Source organism: Aquarana catesbeiana, linkage group LG06 (assembly GCF_042186555.1).
Source record: "Aquarana catesbeiana isolate 2022-GZ linkage group LG06, ASM4218655v1, whole genome shotgun sequence".
Classification (NCBI taxonomy): domain Eukaryota; kingdom Metazoa; phylum Chordata; class Amphibia; order Anura; family Ranidae; genus Aquarana; species Aquarana catesbeiana.
Window position 1 is genome coordinate 74,812,359 of NC_133329.1, and position 27,811 is coordinate 74,840,169.

Consider the following 27,811-nt stretch of genomic DNA (forward strand, 5'->3'; position numbering starts at 1 on the left):
CTGAGCTGTCAATGACAGTTGTGGGCCTCGTACTAGCAATCAGTAACTGGGAGGACAGGTTCCTGATCACCTGATTGCTGTGATAGCCTCTGGTTGGCTGTAACAAAGATCAGTCACTGCACAGCCCGACACAGTGTTTTTTTTATCATCTTGAATGAAGAAAAAGATACAGAGCGGTTGATTTACTAAAGGCAAAAAGACTGTGCACTTTGCAAGTACAGTTGCTCCAAAGCTTAGTAAATGAGGTAAAGCTTCACCTTGCAAAAAGTGCCCAATCACATGCAGGGAAAATTTTAAAAAAACTGCATTTTTGCTTGCACATGATTGGATGATGGACGTCAGCAGAACTTTTGCTCAATTACTGAACTCTGGAGCAACTGCACTTTGCAAAATGTACAGTGTATTTGCCTTTGTAGCACCCAGGAGTTTAGGCACAAATTTACTTGCCAGGAGTAGTTATCCTGGTTGATTGTTAGAGATCCATTGATTTTTCCCTAAGTTTGGCCTTATTGCGCTTGTCTCTTCTACCACTAGGTGGCCGGGTATTTGGTGGTACTAGATATGAGAAGGGCAACCCAAGGTCAGGTTATGGGTATATGAGGTATCTCAGCCAATGGGCAGGGGTTTTCTTGGATCCCTTGGCCTGCTGGGAGAGCCTATATTTTCAGGTGGAGTCAGGTGATCTATGTTCTGTGCCACCTGGATGGCTGTCTGAGTGGACATGTGTTGTATTGCCCCGGGCTGCTAGGCTGGAGAATGGGCCTATTCCGGGGGCAGCTGGCTGCTAGGCTGTCTGAGGGCCTATCCAGGAGCAAGAGAGCAGCGCAGGGTTGGGATTGCGGCTTGCAGTCCAACCAGAGTTGACGGGCGGAGAACCTGTCGTGGTCGGAGGTAGAGGGGAAGCTGTCGCCACTAAGGGACCAACCACCTTATTACCAAGAACCACAGTGAATAACTGAAGCAAGTACCGGAGCAGTATTCTCACCGAACGGGGACGGTGAAGAATCGGGAAACTTCATATGGTGATCAAGTCTGGGACCCAGCCAGCGGAGGTGATACTTGCAGAACAGCCTTGTGTGTCAAGTCAGGGACCAAGTAGGCCAGTGGGGTGAAGCTTGAGAAGTATCCGGAGTGCCAAGCTAGGGACCCAGCAGAGAAGCGGGGGCGACGCTTAAGGAAGATACCACTGTGAAGGTTGTGGGAGCTCAAGGGATTCAGTGGCAGTGAATCAGTGGATCTAGTGAGAGACCAGGGGCTCAGTGTGCTGAAGAACTACAAGGAGAAGTTGTAGTGAAAGTGAAGGAACAGTTACGCTTTGTGTTAGGAACTGTTAAAGACCATTGCCAGAGACAGCATTCCTGCACATGCAGATGTGGTGTCTTGTTGGAGGTCTTTCCCTGCACGGCTGTCCTCCTATTGAAGTCTCGGAGTCTGCTTTTTGAACTTGCAACTACTTAAGGGTGTCCTGGCCCTAACCCTCTTTCCTCCATTAAAGTTTGTAAGAGAAATAAACATCTCTTTTGCATCCAAGAAGTGTCTGGCGCCCAATGACTTTATCCACCTTGCACCCACTATGCCTTACAACCCACTACATACAGAAGGATGTCAGCTATCTCTGGCCCTGGAGGTTCTCATTAGACTGAAGGAGGCCAGAGACCTTGCTACACCTTTAGTAAATCAACCCCATTGCATTACATACAAGATACATCCTATAATACAGTGGGGGAGATTTACTAAAACTGGAGCACTCAGAATCTGGTGTAACTCTTCATAGAAACCAATCAGCTTCCAGGTTTTATTGTCAATGTTAAATTGAACAAGCTGAAGTTAGATGCTGATTGGCTACCACGCAGAGCTGCACCAGATTCTGAGTACTCAAGTTTTAGTAAATCTCCCTGATTGTATTACATACAAGATGTGATACATCATATAATACATTGTATACATAAAAGATACATCATATAATACATTGTATACATAAAAGATATGATACATCATATAATACATTGTATACATAAAAGATATGATGCGTCATATAATACATTGTATTACATACAAGATATATCATATAATGAATTGTATTACATAAAACATATGCAAGAAAGGAATGTGGGACTTTGAATGAAGCAATTGACTTGTGGAGGTAGAGTGGTTAGTAAACATTATTTATTTGTGACAATAGTATGAAACAAGTAAAAAATTGTATTTCATATATATACATACACATGCACACATGGCATGAACATAATGGATACATCGATACATATATGTCAGCTTGGCAGCACATGAGAATTTGTATTACTGTACATACAAGATGCGATACATCATATACAGTAATACATTGTATTGCATACAAGATACATCATATAATACATTGTATTACATACACAAGATACGATATATCATATAATACTTTGTATTACATACGAGACACATCACATCATATAATGCAATAGGGTTGATTTACTAAAGACAAATAGACTGTGCACTTTGCAAAGTGCAGTTGCTCCAGACCTTAATAAATGAGGTAAAGCTTCACTTTGCAAATAATACCCAATCACATGCCAGCAAATAAAAAAAAACAGCATTTTTGCTTGCACATGATTGGATGATGGAAGTCAGAAGAGCTTCTGCTCATTTACTAAGCTCTGGAACAACTGTACTTGCAGAGTGCACAGGCTATTTAAGTAAATCAACCCCATTGCATTACATACAGGCTATATCGTATAATACATTGGGGGTTATTTACGAAAGGCAAATCCACTTTGCACTACAAGTGCACTACAAGTGCACTTGAAAGTGCACTGCAAGTGCACTTGGAAGTGCAGTTGCTCTAAATCTAAGGGGTAGATCTGAAATGAAGGGAAGCTCTGCTGATTTACAGTGACTGCACTTCCAAGTGCACTTGTAGTGCAAAGTGGATTTGCCTTTAGTAAATAACACCCATTGCATTACATATGAGATACATCATATAATACATTGTATACATAAGAGATACATCATATAATACATTGTATTACATACAAGATACATCATATAATACATTGTATACATAAGAGATACAACATATAATGCATTGTATCGTTTTCTCCTTGCTAGAGGATTTAAACAAAAAAAAGCGTGTTAAAAATAATAATGATAATAATAATTAAAAAAAAGATAAAATAGCTATATCAGGGTTTGATCTAGGTCAGTGCCAGGATTAGGGTTAGGATCAAGATTAGGGTCAAAGGTCACGCTCAGTTTCAAAGTTAGGGTCAGTGTCAAAGTCAGGGTCAGTGTCAAAGTCAGGGCCAGCGTATTTTATGTAGGAGTAATAGAAAAAAGACGTTTGTTTTTTTTAAAACTTAATATCAGTATCAGTTAGTGTCAGTGTGTTTTAGGTAGGATTAAAAAAAAAAAGCACTATTGTTTCTTTGCCCTACTATGGGTAAAAATAACATATACATATGTTGTATCGCTGTTATCATCAGGAGTAGAATTTATTTTTGGTTGTGCTTTGGTGGTGGTCATGGTAATAGCAAGAAATATGCAGCTTTTTTTTTTAAATTGGGAAGTAAAAGTTTATTGAACTTTCGAAAACACAATGCTTGGAAGAAAACAAAACAGAAATGTTTCCGTGTATACAGCCAGTAGCCATGAGAAAGCAGTGTACAGTACAAAAAGAGGCACAATAAAGCACAGTGGTGTACATACAGTAAATCAGCTAAAATGAACCAATCTCTAAAGGGTGTATAAGCTTCAAGAATTGCCAGCTCAGAATATAAACAGTTTTGAGCTCAACTTCCAGGGAAGTACGTACTACCCCCAAGCAGCTTAGAGAATTACGGTAATCTATGTAACACCAAATCCAGTGGAGCCAGACCTGGGAAAGCCAACCAGGGTTCCTATAATTTTTCAAATTTTGCTGGGCATCTACGGTGGAGGTATATTAACTTATCATAGGGTAAAGAGTTCCCTACAGCACGTATCAACTTCTCTCTAGTTGGGGGAGTCTCCAGCTTCCACTGCTGAAGAAGCAATTTACAAGCCTAAAATAACGCTTTGGATAATGCCTCAATCTGATAGGAAGACAAATCACCATCATCCAGAATTCCCAATAGACAACATTTCAAGTGTAACTTTACGATGGTTTGAAAAACAGTATGAAAGGTGTCTACCATTGACTCCCAATAGTAATGCAATCTGGGACACTGCCAAAGCATGTGAATGAAATCTCAGTAATCACTCTTCTATGCAGCTAATTTTTTTAAAAGGGTATTTTTTCTTTGCTTTTTGGGACAGTTTTCCTTTGACAATGAAAAAAGAAAACATATTCATTACCATTTACTACCCACTGAAAGCCCAATTGTTCCTAAAAATGAAGTAGTTGTGATGTTTTATAGTTTTGCTAACATATACTGTCAACATGATGGGGTTAAAGTGTCCCTTAACTATTTTGTATGATGACCAATCATCTAAGAGAATTCAAGTAATAAGCATACTAGAAGCCAAAGGCATAAACAAATGCCATTGGCGCTTGGGGACATGCAAGCAACCATGCTCTCTCATGGCTGTTGACTCAACCAGTCCAAACAACAAAAGTAGATTTGAGGCACTGGACTCCATCAATCAGGTGGCATTGGTTGGACTTGATGACCTTACCACGATAGCTCTACCATGAAGTGGGGGGCACCCAAGGGCCACTGGCCACTAAATTGAGAAATCAAAATAAATTTGACAAGTGAGCATCACAAAGTAGTCTTCAGAATCCATAACCAAACTTTCAATAAAAATGATTGAAAAGACATAACCATTTACTACTGCCGCTCAGGGGCTGGCAAACAACCATGCTTTCTCTTGGCTGTTTACTCATCCAGTCCAAATAAAAGTAGATGTGAGATGTTGGACCCATCTGTCAACCAGGTGGTATTAGCTGGACTTGATGACTTAACTGTGACAGCTCTACCACAATGCAGGGGGTCCCCAAGGGACAAAGGCCTCCCAAACTGAGAAGTCCAAGTGAAATTGACTAAAAAAGTTCCAGACAGTCCTCTTACAATTCCATAATCATTTAACCACTGCCGCTTACCATGCTCTCAACCAAAAAAAAAGTAGATGTGAAGCGCTGGGCTCATCCATCAATTAATTGGTATTGGTTGGACTTTTTTACTTAACCTTGACAGCTCTACTACAATGCAGGGGGCCCCCAAGGGGACAATGGCCTCCCAAATTGAGAAATCCAAGTAGAATTGAAAAAAGAACATCAGTCCACTACCGCACTGAGACTGCCAAGCAACCATGCTCTTTCTTAGTTGTTCACTTCCTAGTTTTCAAGTGAAATCGACAAAAGGAAAGCCAGACAGTCTTTTTAGGAGTCCATATTAATTTAATATTGATAACAATATGACAACAGAAAGAAAAAAGTATCCGACACACATTTCGGGGGCCAGCATTAGTGGTCACAATACACATGTGCTGAAAAAACTCATGCAGCTGCACGAGCATCAGGTATGTTCCTTCCCTGACAATGATGAAGGGGGTTGTTGGCCCCCAAAATGCATCAGCCACCTTTTATTCCCCTGTTATCATATTTTTATCAACATTAAATGATTTTGGACTCTTGTGACGACTGTCTGGCGCACTAATTGTCAGTTTCACTTGGATTACTCAATTTGGGGGGCAATTGCCCCAGTCTTGGTTGGTTTGGTGGATACGATGGAAGGTATTCTCCCAGGTCTCACATGTTTCTCTCCCCTAGATAACGTCTCACTGCCTTGTGACCAATCAAAGCTCATTCCCTTGAAGGTGAAGGTATTTATGGGGGAAGATAAAAATAATTTGTGGGTCAAGCTGGAGCTGAATTCAACATTTTTGGAGATAAACACTACAAAGCCATCCCTGAGCCTGCAAGCATACCCGTCCAGGAACGGCTCCCAAACACATTCCTGTTATGCCTATAACAGTTCGAAAAGAGACACAGGTAACCATTTCTCTTATTCTATATGCCAGGTGTATATCTCAGTATCTATTCGTATTCTATATGCATGGACTCTGCACAGTACCACTTCTCTTGTCCTGTATACTGGGTGTAATTCTCAATCTCTGTTCTTATTCTATTTGTGTGGACTCTGCACAGTACCACTTCTCTTGTCCTGTATACTGGGTGTAATTCTCAATATCTGTTCTTATTCTATTTGTACAGACTCTGCACAGTACCACTTCTCTTGTCCTGTATACTGGGTGTAATTCTCAATATCTGTTCTTATTCTATTTGTATGGACTCTGCACAGTACCACTTCTCTTGTCCTGTATACTGGGTGTAATTCTCAATATCTGTTATTATTCTGTATGAATGGACTCTACACAGTACCACTTCTCTGGTCTTGTATACTGGGTGTAATTCACAATAACTGTTATTATTCTGTATGAATGGACTCTACACATTACCACTTCTCTTGTCCTGTATGCAATTCCCAGTATCTGTTCTTAGTCTGTAATGGTGGACTCTGCACAGTACTACTTCTCTTGTTCTGTATGCTGGGTGTAATTCTCAATATCTGTTCTTATTCTGTATGAACGGACTCTACACAGCACCACTTCTCTTGTCCTGTATACTGGGTGTAATTCTCAATATCTGTTCTTATTCTGTATGAATGGACTCTACACAGTACCACTTCTCTTGTCCTGTATACTGGGTGTAATTCTCAATATATGTTATTATTCTGTATGAATGGACTCTGTACAGTACTACTTCTCTTGTCCTGTATGCTGGGTGTAATTCCCAGTATCTGTTCTTGTTCTGTTCGTATGGACTCTGCACAGTACTACTTCTCTTGTTCTGTATGCTGGCTGTAATTCTCAATATCTGTTCTTATTCTGTATGAATGGACTCTACACAGTACTACTTCTCTTGTCCTGTATGCTGGATGTAATTCCCAGTATATATTCTTATTCTGTATGTAGGGACTGTGCACAGTACCACTTCTCTTGTCCTGTAAGCTGGGTGTAATTCTCAATACTTGTTATTATGTCTGAATGCAAAGTGTATGGTACCACCTCTGCCCTGTAGTCCTCTGTCCTGTGTAAGCTCCAAGTCAGAACCAAGAGCTTACACGTCGTTTCTTCATTGTGCTCCCAGCGGTTGCTGGAGGCATTAAAGAGAACATGTTGCCCCCCACCCCCCACCCCACATGGGTTATAGTTCTGTATTACAACCATATCACATTAATAGCAGAGTTGGGCATTGGTAAGGTCTACAAGGATAGAAAATAAAAAGTCGTGAAAAGAAATTAATTTCAAAACAGCCTTTTAGCAACCTCTTTGATTCCTCTTTCTTGTAATTTTGTTTTTCGCAGTCGACCTTTTGCAAGCATCTTATTTTACGTGACTTCCACCATCTTCTCCTTTTTTATCTTTTTTTAGAAACCTTGTTCTATTACTTTCATATTGCAAAACTCCATTTTTCTTTTTAAAGATTCCTTTTGTGCCACAGATAGGCTGTTCATGTAAATATATTTGTGTCCCCTCCCACAAAAACAAGCTTAGTCCTTCTTGAGCTCCTTTGTTGTCAAGCACATAACCGTAGACGCTCGGGGTGTGACTAAGTAAGAAACGCAACACACCTCAGCAATTCATTTCCAAGAAATCCTTTATCACTAGAAAAATATTAAAACCAGTAAGGAGTCAAGGCTTTTCTTAAGCCCTTTGTTTAGAAAGTCCAGCAGTTTAAAGTAATTCTAAATGAAAGATTTTTAATAAAATAATAATAATAATAATAAACATATTATACTTACCTGCTCTGTACAATGGTTTGGCACAGAGCAGCCCCGATCCTATTTTTTTTTTTTTGGTCCCCTGCTGCTCCTGGCTCCTCCTCCTTGCTGAGTGCACCCAATAGCAAGCCTCTTACTATGGGGCACTCGAGCAGGCTTGCTCCCAAGCCAAGGATTGTGTGTCCATTCACACACGAAGTATGGCCTGGCCCCAGCCCCGTTCTCTCCGTATTGGCTCACTGGCTGTGATTGACAGCAACAGGAGCCAATAGCTCCCGCTGCTGTGTGAGCCAATAAGAGACAGACCCTGGAGAGACACTGGCTTCTCCCCCTGCCGAATGTCCCCAATAACAAGTCTCCTGCTATAGAAGGCACCAGAGCAGGCTCGCTCCCGAGCCACATGTCCATTCACACACGGAGCGTGGCTTGGCCCTGCTCTCACTCTTTCCTCATTGGCTCACTGGCTGTGACTGACAGCAGAAGGAGCCAATGGCTTCCACTGCTGTGTGAGCCAATGAGAGAGAGACCTCGGAGAGCCGCTGCTCTCATGCACATCGCTGGAACAAGATGGGGCTCAGGTAAGTATAAGAGGGGGCGAGGGGGGGAGCTGCACCCAGAAGTTTTTTTACCTTAATGCAAAGAATGAATGTGACCCCATGCAAAAAAAGAAAAGGCTAATTTCATACCGGATAGTAAAAAGGAACTCCACACAAAGAACAACAAAAAAAGTGTGGGGTAGTCCTCAAAATCTATACTAGACCTTTATCTGAGCATACAGCCCAGCTGGCCAGGGAAGAGTGCCCCCCCCTTCTGAACCATACCAGGCCACATGCCCTCAACACCTTGGTAGGGGAGACCCCATCTGGCAAAGCATCTTGTCCCCATGTTGATAAGGACAAGGGCCTCTTACCCATAACCCTAGCCCGGCAGTCATAGAGGTCTATGGTTGGGGGGCTTATTGGAATCTGGAAGCTGCCTTCCACTACTCCTCATCCAAAGAGCCCAAATCTTGTTTCCAGCTTTCAACACATCTCAAACAGACTCTGACTCTATTAGCAGTCATAAGAGTGGAATAAAGATCCCCAATGAGACCCTTTTTTGTAATGTTGCTGATGCAACCATTGTTAGCACTTGAAATGGAATATACTTGAAGGAAACTGTGCTAAATTGTGCCTGCAACGTGTGACGGAGCTGCAAATATTGGAAAAATTATTGTTTAGGTAACTGAAATTGTTCTAATAGAGACTGACATGGAAGTAAAATATTGTTATCAAATAACTGATAAATAAAGAGAATGCCAGCCTGTTTCCAGCTCCAAAATCCTCCAATTTGTATAGTTTGGGAAAATTTAAATCAAGGCATATTGCATTTCTAAAGTTTCACTTTAAGTATTAATAAAATAGCCCCCTTTGTGATCTAGGGTGATGCTCTCATCCGAGGTCTGTGGTGAACTGAGTTATGGGCTGTTGGGGGGAGGGGGGTGGGAGGGTAGGGGATGGGTTTTCAAGTGTACACGTAGCCAGTTACCTATGTTAGGTAGATTGAAATGTTGTGTCCAAAGTTGACCATGTTGGTCATGGAGGGACTGGCGTTGTGTCAGGACCACTCCTTTTTCAATGTATGTTTATTTGTCTCAAAAAACTTTAATAAAAAGAATTTTACAAAAAAAAAAAAAGCATTAATAAAATAGAATGCTCTCTGCTAAACTGATTTTTTTATACATTTTTTTAGTCAGGTAAATTATATATTTTAATAAGTTTACCTGTCTACATTCAGCTGCTCTGTTGAAAAAAAAAGCCTTCCTCCTTTTCATGTTCTTGGCATTCCTTTTGTCGATTTCACTTGAACAGTTTTAGTAAATCTCCCCCCATTCTGGGAACACCTGTCTGAATGCTTGATGTATTTACACAGCTAAATTTTTTTAACCCCTTTGCACTGGCTCCCGCCGGCCCTTTAAGGGGTTTGGCATTCCGTGAGGCAGGGCAGGGCTTGTGACCATGTGACCGCCATGATTGGCTGTCACGGCGGTCACATGATTGGAAAAATCCTGATCGTAAGAAGCGATCAGGAGCTTTTTGTGAGCTGCCGGTTACTGTCCCGGGAGCGTGCAAGCTGCATGCTCTCGGCACAGCTCTTTTGCCACTAATGCAAGCAAAAATGTGTCCCCTCGGCGCCGAGGCCCGCCACCGAGAGGTTGCATATTTGCGTGCGGTCGGCGCCTAGGGGTTAATGTGTATTTCCCATGATGGCCAGCTCCATCTAGTGACCATAATGCAGTATTTCCCTGGTTGTGGTATTTTAGGAAAATACCGCATTATGGCCACTAGATGGAGATGATGATTAGAGGAAATACACATATCAGACTTTTTATGGGGATTATTGGGGCTGAGACATTCACACGGCAATGACATTTTCTTTTTTTTCTTTTTTTCTTAAGGGATACAGTAGACACCAAAGTGTAAAGGGGGCTTAAGAATCCCACCGGTCTTCACATCACCTGATTAATTGTAACAGTGCTTGATAACTTTAGTGAAGCTCACCTAGATCTCTGTACATTGCACAGCCCAGGACTTGCGCACAGCAGCCATATTTACAGAGAGGTTATTAGATGTGATACTGGATAGTCCTTGTGTCAGGTCAGCAGCTTCAGGCACTTTCACATCCCCAAATTTGACTATTTTCTCTATGATTCAGCAAGCAAGAAGTCATAATGCTGCAGACGGCACATTTTGCAGAGACATGACTGAAAATGCAATGACAGACGTAAGAGGGTTGCCTAATGCTGAGCTTCTCTGGAAAATGTACATTATGATGACCCTTGTGGGTTCAATACTGTCTGAGTCACTGTCCCATGACACCGTCCCTGGCAAAAAGAACTGACATTTTCCAAAAACTTGCACAGCAAAATACATTCAACTAGCCAACCAAAGAAGTAGTCTGTTTTTGCCTGTGTTTCTTTTTTGATTTGCTATTGCTGCAGCCCTATACCAAACACCCCTGTGCAGGCAGCATGCTGGAGAGCCGGACCTCTGTGCTCTGTGATCTAAAACTGTGGCAGTCCAACACGCCCCCTGCGCAGTGATCCAATCAACAATGTTGCTCAGGAAGCGTGAGCATTGCTGATTGGAGCATAGCAGTTGTGACTGGGCAGGGGGCGTGTCAAACCAGTGGAGACTAAAACCGTTGCTGTCCCACAGAGAGCAGTGGTCTGGATCTCCAGTGTGCTGGAGGCGATGGTTAGGTTTGACATAAGACAGGCAGACCTAACAAATAAAAAAATAAAAAAGGCATTGCGGCATGTTTTATTTGCAAAAAATACAAAGGTTTTAAAGGTTGCGTGCCCTAAAGCTCAGCAATTACCAATCCTCCTGATTGAGGAACTCTGACTCAGCAGGAGGTTTGTTGAACCTAGACATGTGCAGAACGAAAAAAAGTGTTTCGTTTCGGATCGATTCGTTAAGTTACTTATTTCGTTTTATTGCATTCGTAATGAATTAGTTTCCTTTAGTTTAGTTTATTTGTTTTTGACCGGATTCAAAATTTTTCCAGTGGATTCAAAAGACAGTTATATTCTTTCTATTGTGTTCTACTTTTTTCTATTGTATTATATTCTATTCTTTTATTTTATTTTCTATTCCTTTTTTCTATTCTATATTATTCTATTATTTTTTTTCTATTCTATTCTGTTCTGTTTTACTCTATTATTTTCTATTCTATTCTATTCTGTTTTATTCTATTATTTTCTAAATGTGAATTTCGGAAGACGGCTATATTCTTTCTATTTTATTTTTATTCCATTAAAATCTATTCTTTTTTCATATTCTATTGTATTTCGAATAATCAGCAATATGTTTATATTTCAAATTTGTTTTCAGATTTGATTTAGTTTTCGAATTGGATTAAAATTTCCTACAACATTTATTTTCATTATTCCAGATTTGTTTAAATTCGTTACTATTGTAATTGGGAAATTTGAAATTTGGAAGCATCCAACTATCTGAATAACGAAAGTTTTGTCCGAATTTCAATTTGGAACTAAACAAACCGCACATGTCTAGTCAAACTTTTGCAGATAGACCACTGCTTCCACACAGAAAGCAATGGTCCTTCCGTGCAGCATACTTAGCATGATTAGCTTTGACCAATCACAGCTAATCCCAACAAAACAAACTGAATGATTCAGTTTCATTCAGTAAAATACTTGCTTATGCTATTTAATTCACTGCTATAAGCAATCATAATATGTAAAAAAAAAAATCCTGATAAATTCCCCAGAATAGTACAATATTACTATGGTAACATTATATTGCTCTGGTCACAGTGTGTTAAAAAAAATCGTAAAAAATTTAAAAAATATAATACAATTTATTTATTTATTTTTCAATTATAACTTTTTTTCTTTCTTTTTTTTTTGTACTGTCACCAGTCAGTGTTCCTGATCACCGCCACACCGGTTATATGATGACACTGTACTGCACTTTTCTCATTTCTTCATTTTCCTAAAAAATTATGACAAAAAAAATACAACTTCAAAAAAACCGCCATACCTCTTTACTAAATACCTTGGCCTGTCTACTTTCCAAAAAGGGATCATTTGGGGGGATATCTGTACTGTCCTGGCATTTTTGGGCTTCAAGAAATGAGATCAGCAATTAGTACATCAGGATTGATCGATTTTCAGATATATACCATAGTTTGTGGACTTTATGAAGAACAATTATTTATTTGCAAAATTTTAGAACAGAAATTAAGAAAATTTTCCAGACTTTTTTTTTTTTTTTTTTAAATAAAAAACCCAGTGGTGATTAAATACCACCAAAAAAAGCTCCATTTGTGGGAAAAAAATTATAACAATTTGTTTGGGTACAGTGTTGCGTGACTAAATCAGTCAAAGCGTGACAGCGCTGAAAGCTGAAAATTGGCCTGGGCGGAAAGGGGGTAAAAGTGCTCAGTGTTGAAGTGATTAAACATAAAATTCCCAGTTCATTCCTGGGCCCGGGAGCTGCAGGTGCTGCTTACAGACACCAATACAATAGAATGGCGCTAGGCGGGCATGCTCATGTAAACACTGATCACTTCTGCATTGGCATTTACCAGCGCGTGAGCATACAGGGTATTTCCCTAAATGTAACATTCATCTGAACAATGGCGGAGTCACTGGAAACATTACTATATAGTGAACTGCTGTCTGTCCAGACACTCTTTTCTTGGTTCTTTTTTGAGGCTGATGTTGAGTCTTTGGTAAAATTCCAACCCTAAAAGGCTTTGATGAAACACCAATTTCCTTCTTTCCTCCATTTGTAGAGTTTAGTGATGTGTCGACTTACCAAGGAAAAAATACGTATATATACTGCAACCCCTCCACTAAATGGACTACCCTTGAGTGGTTTCAACAAGATAATCTCATAGCGAAGGTGATCAGAAATGAGACGAGCATTAATGTCCAAGTGGTGGTGACAGGGCCATTTTCCATCTCTATCATCTCCATTATCACACCAGAAGCTAACCAGCAAGAACCAGTGGTGAAGACCGCACAGCTGTCATGCAAATCTGCAACAGGTGAGATTAAAGTCATTGTAAACGATCACTTTGTAAAACAACCCATTCAGTTTAAAATAGAAATAAAAGGCAAAACTTTTTTTGTATAGATAAAAAAAAAAAAAACATTATAAATACCTTTTTTGCCTTTTTGATCACATGCCCTCTGTTCTCAGCTGAATAAGAGCTGGGGGAGGAGAAGCAGCAGCACACTGAGCTTCTCAGTGAATGGCTGTGCAGAGGGGGCATGTCTCATGACAAGTCTGATCATTGGAGGAGAGTACACTGAGTTCCCAGCATAGCTAGAGAACTGACCACGGTGTGCTCTCCTGCATAGTGTGGTCAGTTTTTAATAGGAAAGCAGAGGGACTGGCAGGAACACCCGGGATTTCACTCAAAGGAAGCAATACAAAGAGAACAGGATACTTTCTCATACTAGTACATATCAGACACATATCAGGAATATGAAGTGTTGGGGTAACAACAAGAACTTTAATGGTTCATATAAACTATAAATGATATATATATATATATATATATATATATATATATATATATATATATATATATACACTGAGCAAAATTAGAAATGCAACACTTTTGTGTTCGCCCCTATTTATCAGGAGCTGAACTCAAAGATCTACGACTTTTTCTATGTACACAAAAGGCCTATTTCTTTTAAATATTGTTCACAAATCTGTCTAAATCTGTATTAGTGAGCACTTCTCCTTTGCCGAGATAATCCATCTACCTCACAGGTGTGGCATATCAGGATGCTGATTAGACAGCATGATTATTGCACAGGTGTGCCTTATGCCCTGTACACACGAGCGGAATGTCCAACAGAAAAAGTCAGACGGAAGCTTTTCATCGTCTATTCCGATCGTGTGTAGGCCCCATCGGACTTCTTTTTTCGAAAATCCTGACGGACCTAGAAATAGAACATGCTCTAAATATTTCCGAAGGAACCAATTCCTATCGGGAAAACCGATCGTCTGTATGCTATTTTGACGGACCAAAAACGTTGCTTGCTCTGAAGTAAGTACGAAACGGAAGCTATTGGCTACTGGCTATTGAACTTCCTTTTTCTAGTCCCGTCGTACGTGCTGTACGTCACCGCGTTCTGGACGGTCGGACTTTGGTCGGACTTTGGATTGACCGTGTGTAGGCAAGACGGCTTGAATGGAATTCCGTCTGAGAAACCTTCGGAGTTTATTCAGACGGCTAAACGGGTCGTGTGTACGCGGCATTAGGCTGGCCACAATAAAAGGCCACTCCAAAATGTGCAGTTTTACTGTATTGGGGGGGTCTGGGGGGTTCGAAAACCAGTCAGTATCTGGTGTGACCACCATTTGCCTCACGCAGTGCAGCACATCTTCTTTGCATAGAGTTGATCAGGTTGTTGATTGTGGCCTGTGGAATGTTGGTCCATTCCTCTTCAATGGCTGTGCGAAGTTGCTGGATATTGGCAGGAACTGCCGTATACTCCGATCCAGAGCATCCCAAACATGCTCAATGGGTGACATGTCCGGTGAGTATGCTGGCCACGTAAGAACTGGGATGTTTTCAGCTTCCAGGAATTGTGTACAGATCCTTGTACCATGGGGCCGTGCATTATCATGCTGCAAAATGAGGTGATGGTCGTGGATGAATGGCACAACAATGGGACTCAGGATCTCCTCACGGCATCTCTGTGCATTCAAAATGCCATCAATAAAATGCACCTGTGTTCGTTGTCCATAGCATACGCCTGCCCATACCATAACCCCACCGCCACCATGGGCCACTCCATCCACACCGTTGACATCAGCAAACCGCTCACCCACACAACGCCATACACACTGTCTGCCATCTGCCCTGTACAGTGAAAACCAGGATTCATCCGTGAAGAGAACACATCTCCATGTGCCAGAACCATCGAATGTGAGCATTTGCCCACTCAAGTCAGTTACGACAACGAACTGCAGTCAGGTCGAGACCCCCAATGAAGACAACAAGCATGCAGATGAGCTTCCCTGACACGGTTTCTGACGGTTTGTGCAGAAAATATTTGGTTATGCAAACCGATTGTTGCAGCAGCTGTCCGGGAGGCTGGTCTCAGACGATCTTGTGATCTTGTGAAGATGCTGGATGTGGAGGTCCTGGGCTGGTGTGGTTACCTGTGGTCTGCGATTGTGAGGCTGGTTGGATGTACTGCCCAAATTCTCTGAATCGCCTTTGGAGACGGCTTATGGTAGAAAAATGAACATTTAATTCAAGGGCAACAACTGGTGGACATTACTGCAGTCAGCATGTCAATTGCACGCTCCCTCAAAACTTACGACACCTGAGACATTGTGCTGTGTAATAAAACTTCATATTAGAGTGGCCTTTTATTGTAACCAGCCTAAGGCACACCTGTGCAATAATCATGCTGTCTAATCAGCATAATTATATGCCACACCTTTGAGTTGGATGGATTATCTCGGGAAAGGAGAAGTGCTCACTAACACAGATTTAGACAGATTTGTGAACAATATTTAAAAGAAATAGGCCTTTTGTGTACATAGAAAAAGTCGTAGATCTTTGAGTTCAGCTCATGATAAAGAGGGGAAAACACAGAAGTGTTGAGCTTATAATTCTGCTCAGTGTATATATATTGAATAAACCTTAAAATGGATAGGTCAAAGTGTTTGGTTTTAAATGTTGCTTTATGCATTGTCCTCCTCAGACCCAGTCTATCTGGACCGTATAGTCACCTGCTAAATTGTCACCATCCACAGCCAGCTTAAAGTAGAATTTTTCATTTTGGATAGCTCAAGAGAGTGTTATAACCCCTGTCAGATTTTTTCCTCCATCCGTGTCCCATTGTAGAGATTTCCCTTCACTTCCTGTCCCAAACAAGAAGTGAGAGAAAATCCCTATGCATTAAGGTCATTTCTTGGTAAGGTAATTCCCCCCCCCCCCCCCCCGGTAACCAGAACTAGTGTCCCCATTGGATGATTTCCCTTCTATTACTTTTCTGGGGACAACTCAAAAATTTGGGGTTTTCTTTAACTGTCACTTTTAACAATCGAATAACAAGATTGAGTGAGTATAACGAATTAATTTTCACTATTAGCACACTAAAGTTCCTCCCCGCCAATCAGGAGGCAGGTCTGTGAGACCTGTTTCCTGATTAGCCAAAGCGTCAGGCGATTCTATTGGATGCCTAGTGCTTTTGCCGGAAGACATACAGTGGAGGAAGCTGGAGGAGCGGACACTGGAGCCGATGCGGCCGCTGCCCGTACTCAGGAGAGGAGACCACAGCCCCGCCACACGAGCAGGGTAAGTGCCGGGGCCGGACCGCCTGCAGGGGGTGGGGTGCTGAAGAACCCACCAGCCACCACTGGTTCCAGGCATGTGGGTGGATCCCCAACTCAAGCCTGGACCGGCTCTGTGAAGTCAGCTGACAGCGGGCCACAGGAGCGCAGAACGAACTACACTACAGATCGAACTACACTTCTGAGGTCCACAGGAGAAGTACAGCCAAACAAGCTTTGGCTATACTTCTCCTTTAACGGGGGCACAGACAGCAATAAAAACTGATAGGGGTTCCTATTTCTCTCCACTCTATCCAAAACTAAGAAAAAAATTTTTATCTTTAGTTATGCTTTAACTCTTCAATGAGACACAGAAGTTGAATGCAGTGCAGTTTTTTTACTTCAGATAATTGCAGTACAGAGGATGTTTTTCTAGTAGTTTGAAGTGTAAGAAAACAATGACTATCCTAAGCCCCATCCCTGGGATAACTAACACTGATTGAGGGAACATGGAAGAAGTGAAGAGGGTCTGAACTAACTTGCACTAACTGGAGGCGTGGGGAGAGGAAGATACCAAAAATCTCATTAGTTAAACAAGATGCAGTGGCCTGAAACTACCACTAGATGTCAGGCATACTACAAAATAATGATTAACCTCACGTAGTTTAATGCAAGATATAAAAAAATGCATGAAAGGGAGCAGAATACATAGTAAAGGTCCAGTGTTCTCCAGCCCTGAAAGATTTGGCTGCTGAATGACCAAGCCATTTTTTGCGATTCGGCACTATGACGCTTTAACTGTCAATTGCACGGTCGTGCGGCGCTGCAACCAAACAAAATTGACGTCCTTTTTTTCCCACAAAAGAGCTTGCTTTTGGTGGTATTTGATCATCTCTGCAGTATTTATTTTTTGCGCTATAAACAAAAAAAGGGTGACAATTTTGAAAAAAACACAATATTTTGTACTTTTTGCTATCATAAATATCCCCATTTTTTTTTTAAAAAAAAGCTAATTTTTTTCTCAGTTTAGGCTGATATGTATTCTTCTACATATTTTTGGTAATAAAAATCGCAATAAGCGTATATTGATTGGTTTGCGCAAAAGTTATAGTGTCTACAAAATAGGGGATAGATTTATAGTATTTTTATTATTATTTTTCTTTTTACTAGTAATGGCGGCGATCTGCAATTTTTATCAGGACTGCAACATTATGGCGGACACATCGGACACTTTTGACACATTTTTGGGACCATTGTCATTTATACAGCGATCAGTGCTATAAAAATGCACTGATTACTGTAAAAATGTCACTGGCAGTGAAGGGGTTAACACTAGGGGGGCGATCAAGGGGTTAACTGTGTTCCCTGTGTGTGTTCTAACTGTAGGGGGATGGGACTGTCTAGGGGAGATGACAGATCTCTGTTCATACTTTGTAATGAACACACAATTAGTCTCTACTCCCCTCAGAGAACGGGATCTCTGTGTTTACACACACAGATCTCAGTTCTCACTGTGTCATGAGCGATCGCGGGAGACTGGCTCCGGGGCGAGCAGCGCGCGCGCCCCTAGTGGCCACAGGACGAAGTGACGTAACATAACGTCGTTTCGCCCAGCCGTGCCATTCTGCCGCAGTAAAACTGCGGCGGCTGGTCGGCAATTGGTTAAAGAAGAAGTGTCACTAGGGTGGTATATGTGCTTTTGGTGATTTTTTATTTGCTGTATTGCTATCTTTTCCCTCGCACAGTTTACCCTTCCTTTGTGTTTTTATACCAGTGTTGTGCCAAGGTTTTCTTAGTTTTTTTTATGTTCTTGTTATTCCAATGGGGACACTAGTTCTGGTGATCCTGGTGACAACCAGAGATTTTCTCACTTTGTTCCAGTGACCGCTGACAACTAGTGTGTGAATTTGTCTCTGACTACAAATGTAACTGTTTTTTACCATTTGCTGACAGGTTTCCAGAAATTCATTGATGAGAAGTACTGGATCATCGTGTATCTGCGTTGAGTTACATCCTATTTTGTGTAACAGCGATGTGCGGCTACATGACCATCAGACGCAGTACGTGTTCAACTACCAGTTTTTATTCCCTAAATTTTCTTTACTCTTAAAATAGTGAGAGCAGAGTGAGGGAAGTATAAGGAGAAGAGATTGCAGAGCCAATAACAGAATCCAAATATAATTATTTCAAAAAAATCCATTAAAAACAAGCCAACGCATTTCAGGAGTTCAGAGGCTCTTCATCAAGGCTAAAAAAATTATATATAGAGATCTAGTAGAAAATTAGAATTTCTTTCTTTCCCCCTCGCTTTCTTTCTTGCGTTCTTTCTTTTTCCCTCCATCCATCTGTCTTTTTTCTTTATCTCTCTCTCATTCTCACTCTCTCTCTCTTTCTTTCTCCCTCCACAACCCTCTTTTCTTTCTTTCTTTCTTTTCTTTCTTTCTTTCTTTCTTCTTTCTTTCTTTCTTCTTTCTTTCTTTCTTTCCTTTCTTTCTTTCTTTCTTTCTTTCTTTCTTTCTTTCTTTCTTCTTTCTTTCTTTCTTTCTTTCTTCCTTCCTTCCTTCCTTCCTTCCTTCCTTCCTTCCTTCCTTCCTTCCTTCTTCTGTCATTTTTCCTCCATTTTTCTCTCTTTCTTTCTTTTCTTTCTTTCGCTCTCCCCCTCTCCCTCCCTCTCTCTCTTTTGCTCTCTCATTTCTCTCTCTCTCTCTCTCTCTCTCTCTCTCTCTCTCTCTCTCTCTCTCGTTCTTCCCCTCTCTCTCTTTCTCTCTCCCCCTCTCTTTCTTTCTTTTTCTCTCTTTCTCTCCCCCTCCCCTTCTCTCTTTCTTTCTCTCTCATTTTCTCTCTCTCTCTCTCTCTCTCTTTCTCTCTCCCCCCTCACTTTCTTTCTTTTTCTCTCTTTCTCCCCCCCCCCCTCCCCCCTCTCTCTTTTTTTTCTCTCTCCTTCTCTCTCTGTAGCTCTCTATCTCTCTCCCCCCCCCCCTTTCTCTCTCTCTTTCTTCCTGTCTCTCTCTCTCTCTTTCTCTTTTTCTCTTACCCCCTCCCCCCCTTTTTCTTTCATTTGATCTCTCTTTTTAATTATTTCTTTTTCTTTCCGTCCCTCTTTCTTTTTTTCTTTCTTTCTTTTTCTCTCTTTCTCTCAACCCCTCCCCCCCCCCCCCCCCGCTTTTTTTCTCTTTTGTTATCTCTCTTTCTAGTTCTCTCTCTCTCTTTCTTTCTTTCTTTCTCTTTCTATATTTCTCGTTCTCACATTTTCAACAGAAGAGGTCAACCTCCATATCTCTCTTATGACAGGTGTCTTTGATAATGATGACCAGGACTAGATCTTTCACTCCTCAGTGCCCATATTTACACTGCTCTCTATACAAGCTACATGCACCCAGTCTATTCTGAGTTTGGCCATATATAGAGTTCTCTTCAGCAGGATTCAGTATCACAGGGAAAAAACGACAACAAAAAAAAATTCTTGTTGCTTGTTGCCAGTATGCTCCCTGTTTTCTTTCTTCAGAATACTAACACGACAATCATATACAAATATCAGGGAGAAATGTGTGTATTCAACCAGTAACAACTTTTATTTTGCAGGAAGGAAAGCAGAAAGACGGAGGAAAGCCCAGGAACGGTAAGAAATAATTTTTTAAATCTTGATTAGTAGCAGACTGGTCTGCAGGGCCCAAAAATGAAACATGATTTATGCCTCCAAACAAATGTATTAAAGTGATAACATGGCAGTGGGCTTAAATGGCGTCTCATGCATATATGGGAGCACGCTCACTTAGTGCCCCCAACACTTTGACTGTTAGCTAGTTAGTAGGACAGCCTTTCAATCGTATGACCACTGAGACAGCCATCACAGTGATCACAACTACCTACCAGTCTGCAGGAGCTGACAGTAAGGGGTATAAAAACAGTCACTGTTGGGATTTTACAAGAATTGTATTTATTTATTTTGAATGCGTACTACTTTACTAGAGATATACTGTTTGTCTTCCTATTTAGCCTTACTTGTCATTCAGCGCTGGAGCTGGGTTGGAGGCCCTCTGAGATCTGACTGTTGCTGCTCTATCAACTTCCTTATGCTGCCTTCCATCTCCTGAGTTTGCTTAACAGTCTCAATTCACAAAGCCTTTACATAAAGAGACATGTAACTCTTAATGGCTATACGATTTGACATACTCAGGGAAAACAGAATGGTCTCCTCATGGGATCAGGGCAGCAAACAGCAGACAATTAAAGGATTCTCAGCTCCAACTCCCGTCTCCAGAGTCAGCCTCAGATAGCCTCAGACCTCCGTCCATTAAGACATTTTGATATTTGCATAAATCCACCCCACTACTTGCATTGGGGCCCAGGGATCATAGAGGAGTACAGAGGCAGGGAGCTGTGATGTTATCAGGATAGCTATGTACAGCACCCTGCCACCAGCCATGATCTGCCTGCATTGCACAGAGAAGCACAGAGACCCAGTGATGACATGCCTGAAAATAAAATGAGATATGTAGAATAGAAATAAACACATATGTGTGAGCTAGTGGTGCTGCATACCCCAAAATATTATATAATGGAAAAATTCCATTGTGTGTTTTTTATGCTTTCTGCATAGAATAAATTTCCCCTGAAGAAGACTACAATTAGAAGAGTCGAAACACGTAGGGTTTTTTTATGGAAGATCATATACAATTTTGCAGTAAAATGCAATTTAGCAAGGTTTCATACGATATGTAGTTCCATCATGATTGATGGTTTTGTTAATTTCATGTGAAATGCCAGAGCTCAACTTTTTACAACTCTTATGTAATTGTCAAATTGCTTTTGATACAATAAAGAATTTTAATCAATGACCTTTGAATAATCTTTTGCTGCTAAAAAACCCACAAAGGAATTTTTCCATTATAAAATGAGATATGTATGAAAATGTTGCATGCTGCAAAGCTGTGCAAGCACAAGTGACAACATGGGTAATTAATGGTCATTCCCTCTTCTTGTCAGGTTTTTCAAAGTGAGCACAACCAGGAACCTGTATATGGAATCCATCAATCAGGAGCCAGGTGAGCTTGTGTGGCTGACCGCCACGGTATTCTTTACTTGTTCTGAGGGTGCCATAAAGAGAACCAGTCATAGTTGGGCTTATGCAAGAAACTAAATGTTATGTCTAAGGCTGGGTTCACACCATCGCTGCATGCGGCTCACAGCAGGGGTCCGGTGCGTCCTGGTTTACCGTTTCAGGTCCGATTTCAGCCCAAATTTTGGGATGAATTTGGACCTGAAATGGACCAAAAGGCGCTCAGGACTCCTGTGCAAATTCGCACCTGAGACCGCAGCGGAGATATGTGAAGCTGCTCCATAGAGAGCCCGGTCAAAATCTCCTGCTATTGCGAATTGGATGCATGGAACCCGCATCCAATTCGCAATAGTGTGAACCCAGCCTTAAATGAGTATAACTTTCTTATTTATTAAACATGTAAAAGTTAAGAAAGGATGCCTACTGTTGTCTACTACATAACCTTTTGTTGGTAACAGATGCAGACATGGGGTCTGTTGTTTGAAATGTTATGCATACTCAGGAGATGGAAGATTGATTACGTACATAGCTCCCAACTGTCCCTGATTTCGAAGGACTGTCCCTGATTTGGAGCAATGTCCCTCTGTCCCTCATTCCTCCTCATTTGTCCCTCATTTTGGTCTGATCTATATAGATGTATATAAAATGCACTATTTATAGTATTTCCCAGTGCTAAACCTTTCATCCAATTTTTAAATTGCTGCATTTGTAAATTTTGTAAAGGAATAGTAGTGGTAAACAAATACCCTTGTGGATTTAATTACCTTTTTTTTTGGTAAATTCTCCTTTAAGGGGTGTGGTGGGGGGGCTTGTCCTTTGCCTACATACGTTTGTTAATAGGTGTCCCTCATTCGCATCTCAAAATGTTGGGAGGTATGTACGTATGCTATCTGTGGAGGTCAGGCAGGTGACAGGGCAGCCCCTTATCAGATCTTATTAGACCTCTGTGCTCTGACTCCCAAGCTGAAGAGTTAAGCCTCAAAGTAAGAGGGGGGAGGTCAGTGTGAAACCTTTATTTGTACACCTGAACAGGTTCAGAAATTGAAAGTAGATCTTCACCTTAAATAAAAACGTATTTCCCTTGCCTTCTCCCTCTTCCCTCTCTCATATATAGAGTTGCCACCTGTCCGGGATTCACCCAGACAGTTTTGAATCATGTGTCCGGGTTTCATTCCGCCTGAAACCCGGACACGATATTTAGACAGGAACAGGGCCCGACAGGGGGGTGATGGGGGGGGGGGGGCACTATGCAAACCGCATTACTATTCTCTTTGGAGTGCCCAAAGGTGTTATAATTCCTATAGTGATGTGATGCGAACCTTTTTTGAGCTCAAGTGTCCAAACTGCGACGCAAATCCAACTTATTTCTTCCAAAGTGCCAACACAGAATTAAACCTACCAGCGGCTCTGTACAGAGGTTGGGACTGATCATCCCTCTGAATGAGCCCTAAGGGACCAAAAACGTACGATTCGGCCATTTGCTCAGAATGCAGGGTTCAGGAATGCATTGTGCTCAGAATGCAGGGTTCAGGAATGCATTGTGCTCAGACAACATACACTCACCTACCTGACTATTACACTCACCTACCTGACACATGCACTGACCTACCTGACCATTACATACCTCCCAACTTTTTGAGATGGGAATGAGGGACACGTACCAGCAACAGTATGCAGGCATAGGACACACCCCTTGCCACGCCCCTTAAAGGAGAATTGTAAAAAAAACAAGATTTGTTAAACCCACAAGTGCTTTTTTTACCACTACTATTCCTTTACATTGGCTTTTGGAATTTAAAAAAGCAGCAATTTAGAAATAAAAAGTATATATAAAAAGTGCCTTTTATATACATCTATATAGATCAGACCAAAATGAGGGACAAATGAGGAGGAATGAGGGACAGAGGGACATTGCTCCAAATCAGGGACAGTCCCTCCAAATCAGGGACAGTTGGGAGCTATGCATGCATGTGCATACATGGCCGAAGGCTGCCAGAGTTGAAAAGCCTGACGGGTGCTGGAGGAAGGGGGTGGGACCAAAGGAAAAGGGGACCGAAGTTCCCCTTTAAGACTGAGGGGGTCGATTTATCAATGTTTTCACACAGGATTCACACAGATTTCACCTAATATTTTTCACAAGTGATCCAAATTAAAAATGAGTGATTCTTGTGTGAAAGTTGTGTTGTGAATCCTGGGGAAGAGCATTAATAACTAGACCCCCCAATGTTTAAATTCCAGCCAAAGCTCCCCCCAGCCTTGCTTGAATCTGTTTAAATGCCTTTTTTATGTGTGTGTTTTCTGTTAATGATTTTGTTTTTCTGTTTCCTCCAATCAATAGCGAACTGGAAGCAGGATGAACCGTATCAGAACTTCTCTCCAACCAAGGACATCAGTGGCGACCATTTCTCAAACAAAAGCTCATTTTTGGATGTGTCTGAAGGTGCGTCAGCTGAGCAGGTTCTGCTGGAACTCCTTAAAGTGACACAGAGGCTTTGTGCGACTTTGTGCGTGTCGGGAACGTGCGCTTTCCTGACATGCTCAGAAACGCGTTGCTCCTTAGCAGACACACAACGTTGCCAATAATTCATAACAGCACCTTCATGCATTTGCTAACGTGCTCAGTTTCAGTTCAGTGCAGGGGCAGCCCGTCCATTAAGGGCGCCACCCCCCTATCCATACGTCCGGCCCCTTGCAGGTTGCCTGATGCATGGATTCCAATGGGGGGGGGGGGTTTGAAGCACCTAATTAAAGCCAGAGGCTCTAATAGGCTTCAAAATAGGGTGGGCTTGGAGCACAGAGTACTGCGCTACTAGCCCAGGTGTGTTACAATAGCAAATTAATATTCGCTATTGTAACACTGATCCTCCTCCCGGGCCGATCAGGAAGCGGGTCTTGAGACCTGTCACCAATTGGCTGAAAGGACAGGCGATCATATTGGATGCCTAGGAGGAGGAGAGGGAAAGACACGGCGGAAGCCGCCATGATGGAAGAGAAGACACAGGAGCCACTGCCCGCCGCCTGCTCCCCACCACCTGTCACCTAGATGGGATAAGTGCTGGATCAACCGGCAGACAGTGACCGGAGGGGGGGTTCCGTTGGCCGCTCGGGGGGATGATTGTTCGCCACCCCCCCCTCCCCCGAAAAAAGAACACTTCAGCACAGCGTGAATTTAGAAAAGGGTCAGGGGCTTCTTTTGCATTGAACATAGGGAAGCCTATTGAAATGAATGGGTTGCGCTACACATGGCACGCGGGAATGTGCTGGGAATGTGCTGAAAACACATGGACACGTGCTCCGTCGCACCTGCGTGGTGTGAACTGAGCCTAAAAAAAAATTATATTTATATGTATTCTTCAATCAGAAATGTCCCTTCTATTGCTCTCAGGCTCCTCCAAATCATCAGATGTATATTCATTTTATTTGGCTGCTGTGATCCTTCTTCCTGTTAGAGGGTGGCTACAATCATTCTCAATGGTCCCACTGTATGTAGGAAAGTAGCCCCCCTGCTTGCTCCCAAGATGGACTATATGGGATGTGTAGAGTGCATAGAGCAGTGTACATGACCACAACTAACATTCATAGCTTGTTCCAAACAAATCAAGGTGGGGGGAGGAGAGGTTCAGAAGCTCATGAAGGACATTACAAGGAGGCAAGAAAACACAGTAAGGAACTAATTTCATGAAAAAAAGATTACAGCGATATTAAGTAGTGGATGTATATGGATTATTTTTGGAGAATAAGGAATTTGCTTAGTGCCACTTTAGGCCCTTCACGCCAATATAACACATATACAGTGCCTTGAAAAATATTCACACCCCTTGAAATTTTCCACATTTTGCCATGTTACAATGAAAAACGTAAATTTATTTTATTGGGATTTTGTGTGATAGACCAATACAAAATGGCACATAATTGTGAAGTGGAAGGAAAATGATAAATGGTTTTCACATTTTTTTACAAATAAATATGTGAAAAGTGTGGCGTGCATTTGTATTTAGCCCCCTTTACTCTAATACCCCTTACTAAAATCTAGTGAAACCCAATTGCCTTCAGAAGTCCCCTAATTAGTAAATAGAGTCCACCTGTGTGTATTCGAATCTTCGTATAAATACAGCTGATCTGTAAAGCTCTCTGAGGTTTTATTAGGCCCCTTTCACACTGGGGTGGTTTGCAGGTGCTATTGCGCTAAAAATAGCGCCTGCAAACCAACCTAAAACTGCCGCTGCTGTGTCTCCAGTGTGAAAGCCCGGGGCTTTCACACCGGAGCGGTGCGCTGGCAGAAGGGGAAAAAAAACTCCTGCAAGCAGCATCTTTGGAGAGGTGAAGGAGTGGTGTATACACCGCTCCTTCACCGCTCCTGCCAATTGAAATCAATGGGGCAGTGCGGCTAAACCGCCGGCATAGCGCCGCTGTATCGGCACTTTGCGGGCAGTTTTAACCCTTTTTCGGCCGCTAGCGGGGAGGTTTTACCGCCGCTAAAACGACCGTAAAGCGCCGCTAATAATAGCAGCGCTTTACTGTCGACACACCTCCCGCCCCAGTTAGAAGGGGCCTTAGAGAACCTTAGTGAACAAGCAGCATCATGAAAGCCAAGGAACACACCAGACAGGTCAGGGATAAAGTTGTGGAGAAGTTTAAAGCATAGTTAGGTTATAAAAAAATATCCCAAGCTTTGAACATCTCATAGAGCACTGTTCAATCTATCATCGGTAAATAGAAAGAGTATGGCACGACTGCAAACCTACCAAGACATGGCTGTCCACCTAAACTGACAAGCCCGGCAAGGAGAACATTAATCAGAGAGGCAGCCAAGAGGTCCATGGTAATTCTGGAGGAGCTGCAGAGATCCACAGCTCAGGTGTAAGAATCTGTCCACGGAACAACTATTAGTCATGCACTCCACAAATCTGGCCTTTATGGAAGAGTGACAAGAAGAAAGCCAATGTTGAAAGAAAGCCATAAGAAGTCCCGTTTGCTGTTTGCGAGAAGCCATGTGGGGGACACAGCAAACATGTGGAAGAAGGTGCTCTGGTCAGATGAGACCAAAATTTTACTTTTTGGCCTAAAAGCAAACCGCTGTGTGTAGGGGAAAACTAACACTGTGCATCACCCTGAACACACCATCCCCACTGTGAAACATGGTGGTGGCAGCATCATGTTGTGGGGATTCTTCAGCAGGGACAGGGAAGCTGGTCAGAGTTGATGGGAATATGAATGGAGCCAAAGAGTCTTCAAAAGACTTGAGACTGGGGCGGAGGTTCACAGGACAAGCAGCAGGACAACGACCCTAAACATACAGCCAGAGCTACAATGGAATGGTTTAGGGTTGAAAACGTGTTTATTGTCAATTTCACAAATATCACAAGGAACAACATAAAAGTTACAACTTAGTGATAACCACTAGTAAACATAGGCAATCAGTCAGTCTATGGCTATCGCCCATAGCTTGACTCCCACTAACAAACAATGTATTGTAAGGGTTGACAACTGTCACAATGGAATGGTTTAGATCACTGGTTCTCAACCCACTAGTGCCGTGACCCCTTGATAAAATTTCCCAAGTTGTGGGGACCCCTAACAGTAAAATTATTTTTGCAGCGCGGGTTGTCAGAACCCAAGGCAAGACAAGAAATTTGTGCCCCCAACCCACAGATATTTAGCGCTCCCTGAGTCCCTTCCACTCATACAGTATTAAAACCCCTTATGGTACATTTTAGGATATACCACTCCTTTCTTTGTCTTCTCCTTTCTTTCCCTTTAATCTCTCTCTATCCTAATTTATTGTTTTTTTTCCCCATCCCTCTCTCTAGCCGTCTTTCTTGTTCTTTCTTTTATTCTTTCTCTCCCTTTTTCTTTGTTCCTCCCCCTCTTTTCCTCTCTCTTCCATGTATTCTCTATTTTTATTCCTTCACTTACTCTTTAGTGGAGGTGGGGGTGGGATGAGTGGCAGTGCTGGGGGGAGTTCTGATCAGCCAACTTAGGTGCTCTTGATCAAGGTCATCTGCTGATCTGAGAACTGTAGCGGGGACATTTAATGGCAACTTTAATCACAGGTAGTGTTACTCACTGTGTCTCCGGCTCTGTGGTGTCTTGTAGCAGTGACACCTATGACAAAATCAGTTGATAGGGTCTCCTCCAGCTCCTCCCACTTCACATTCCTCACCAGTCAGCTGACCTCT

General features: G+C 42.0%; 1 protein-coding gene across 1 annotated transcript in view; it reads left to right on the forward strand.

Moving 5' to 3' along the window:
• Positions 1–27,811, forward strand: part of CD19 (CD19 molecule) — a 51,704-nt gene that overhangs the window by 13,696 nt on the left and 10,197 nt on the right. The window contains exons 2-7 of the mRNA XM_073636213.1: positions 5,741–5,962; positions 13,059–13,313; positions 18,527–18,633; positions 20,156–20,192; positions 21,560–21,618; positions 23,971–24,072. Coding sequence (XP_073492314.1) covers positions 18,606–18,633; positions 20,156–20,192; positions 21,560–21,618; positions 23,971–24,072 — 226 coding nt within the window. The 5' untranslated portion in view covers positions 5,741–5,962; positions 13,059–13,313; positions 18,527–18,605. The remainder of the gene's footprint in view (positions 1–5,740; positions 5,963–13,058; positions 13,314–18,526; positions 18,634–20,155; positions 20,193–21,559; positions 21,619–23,970; positions 24,073–27,811) is intronic.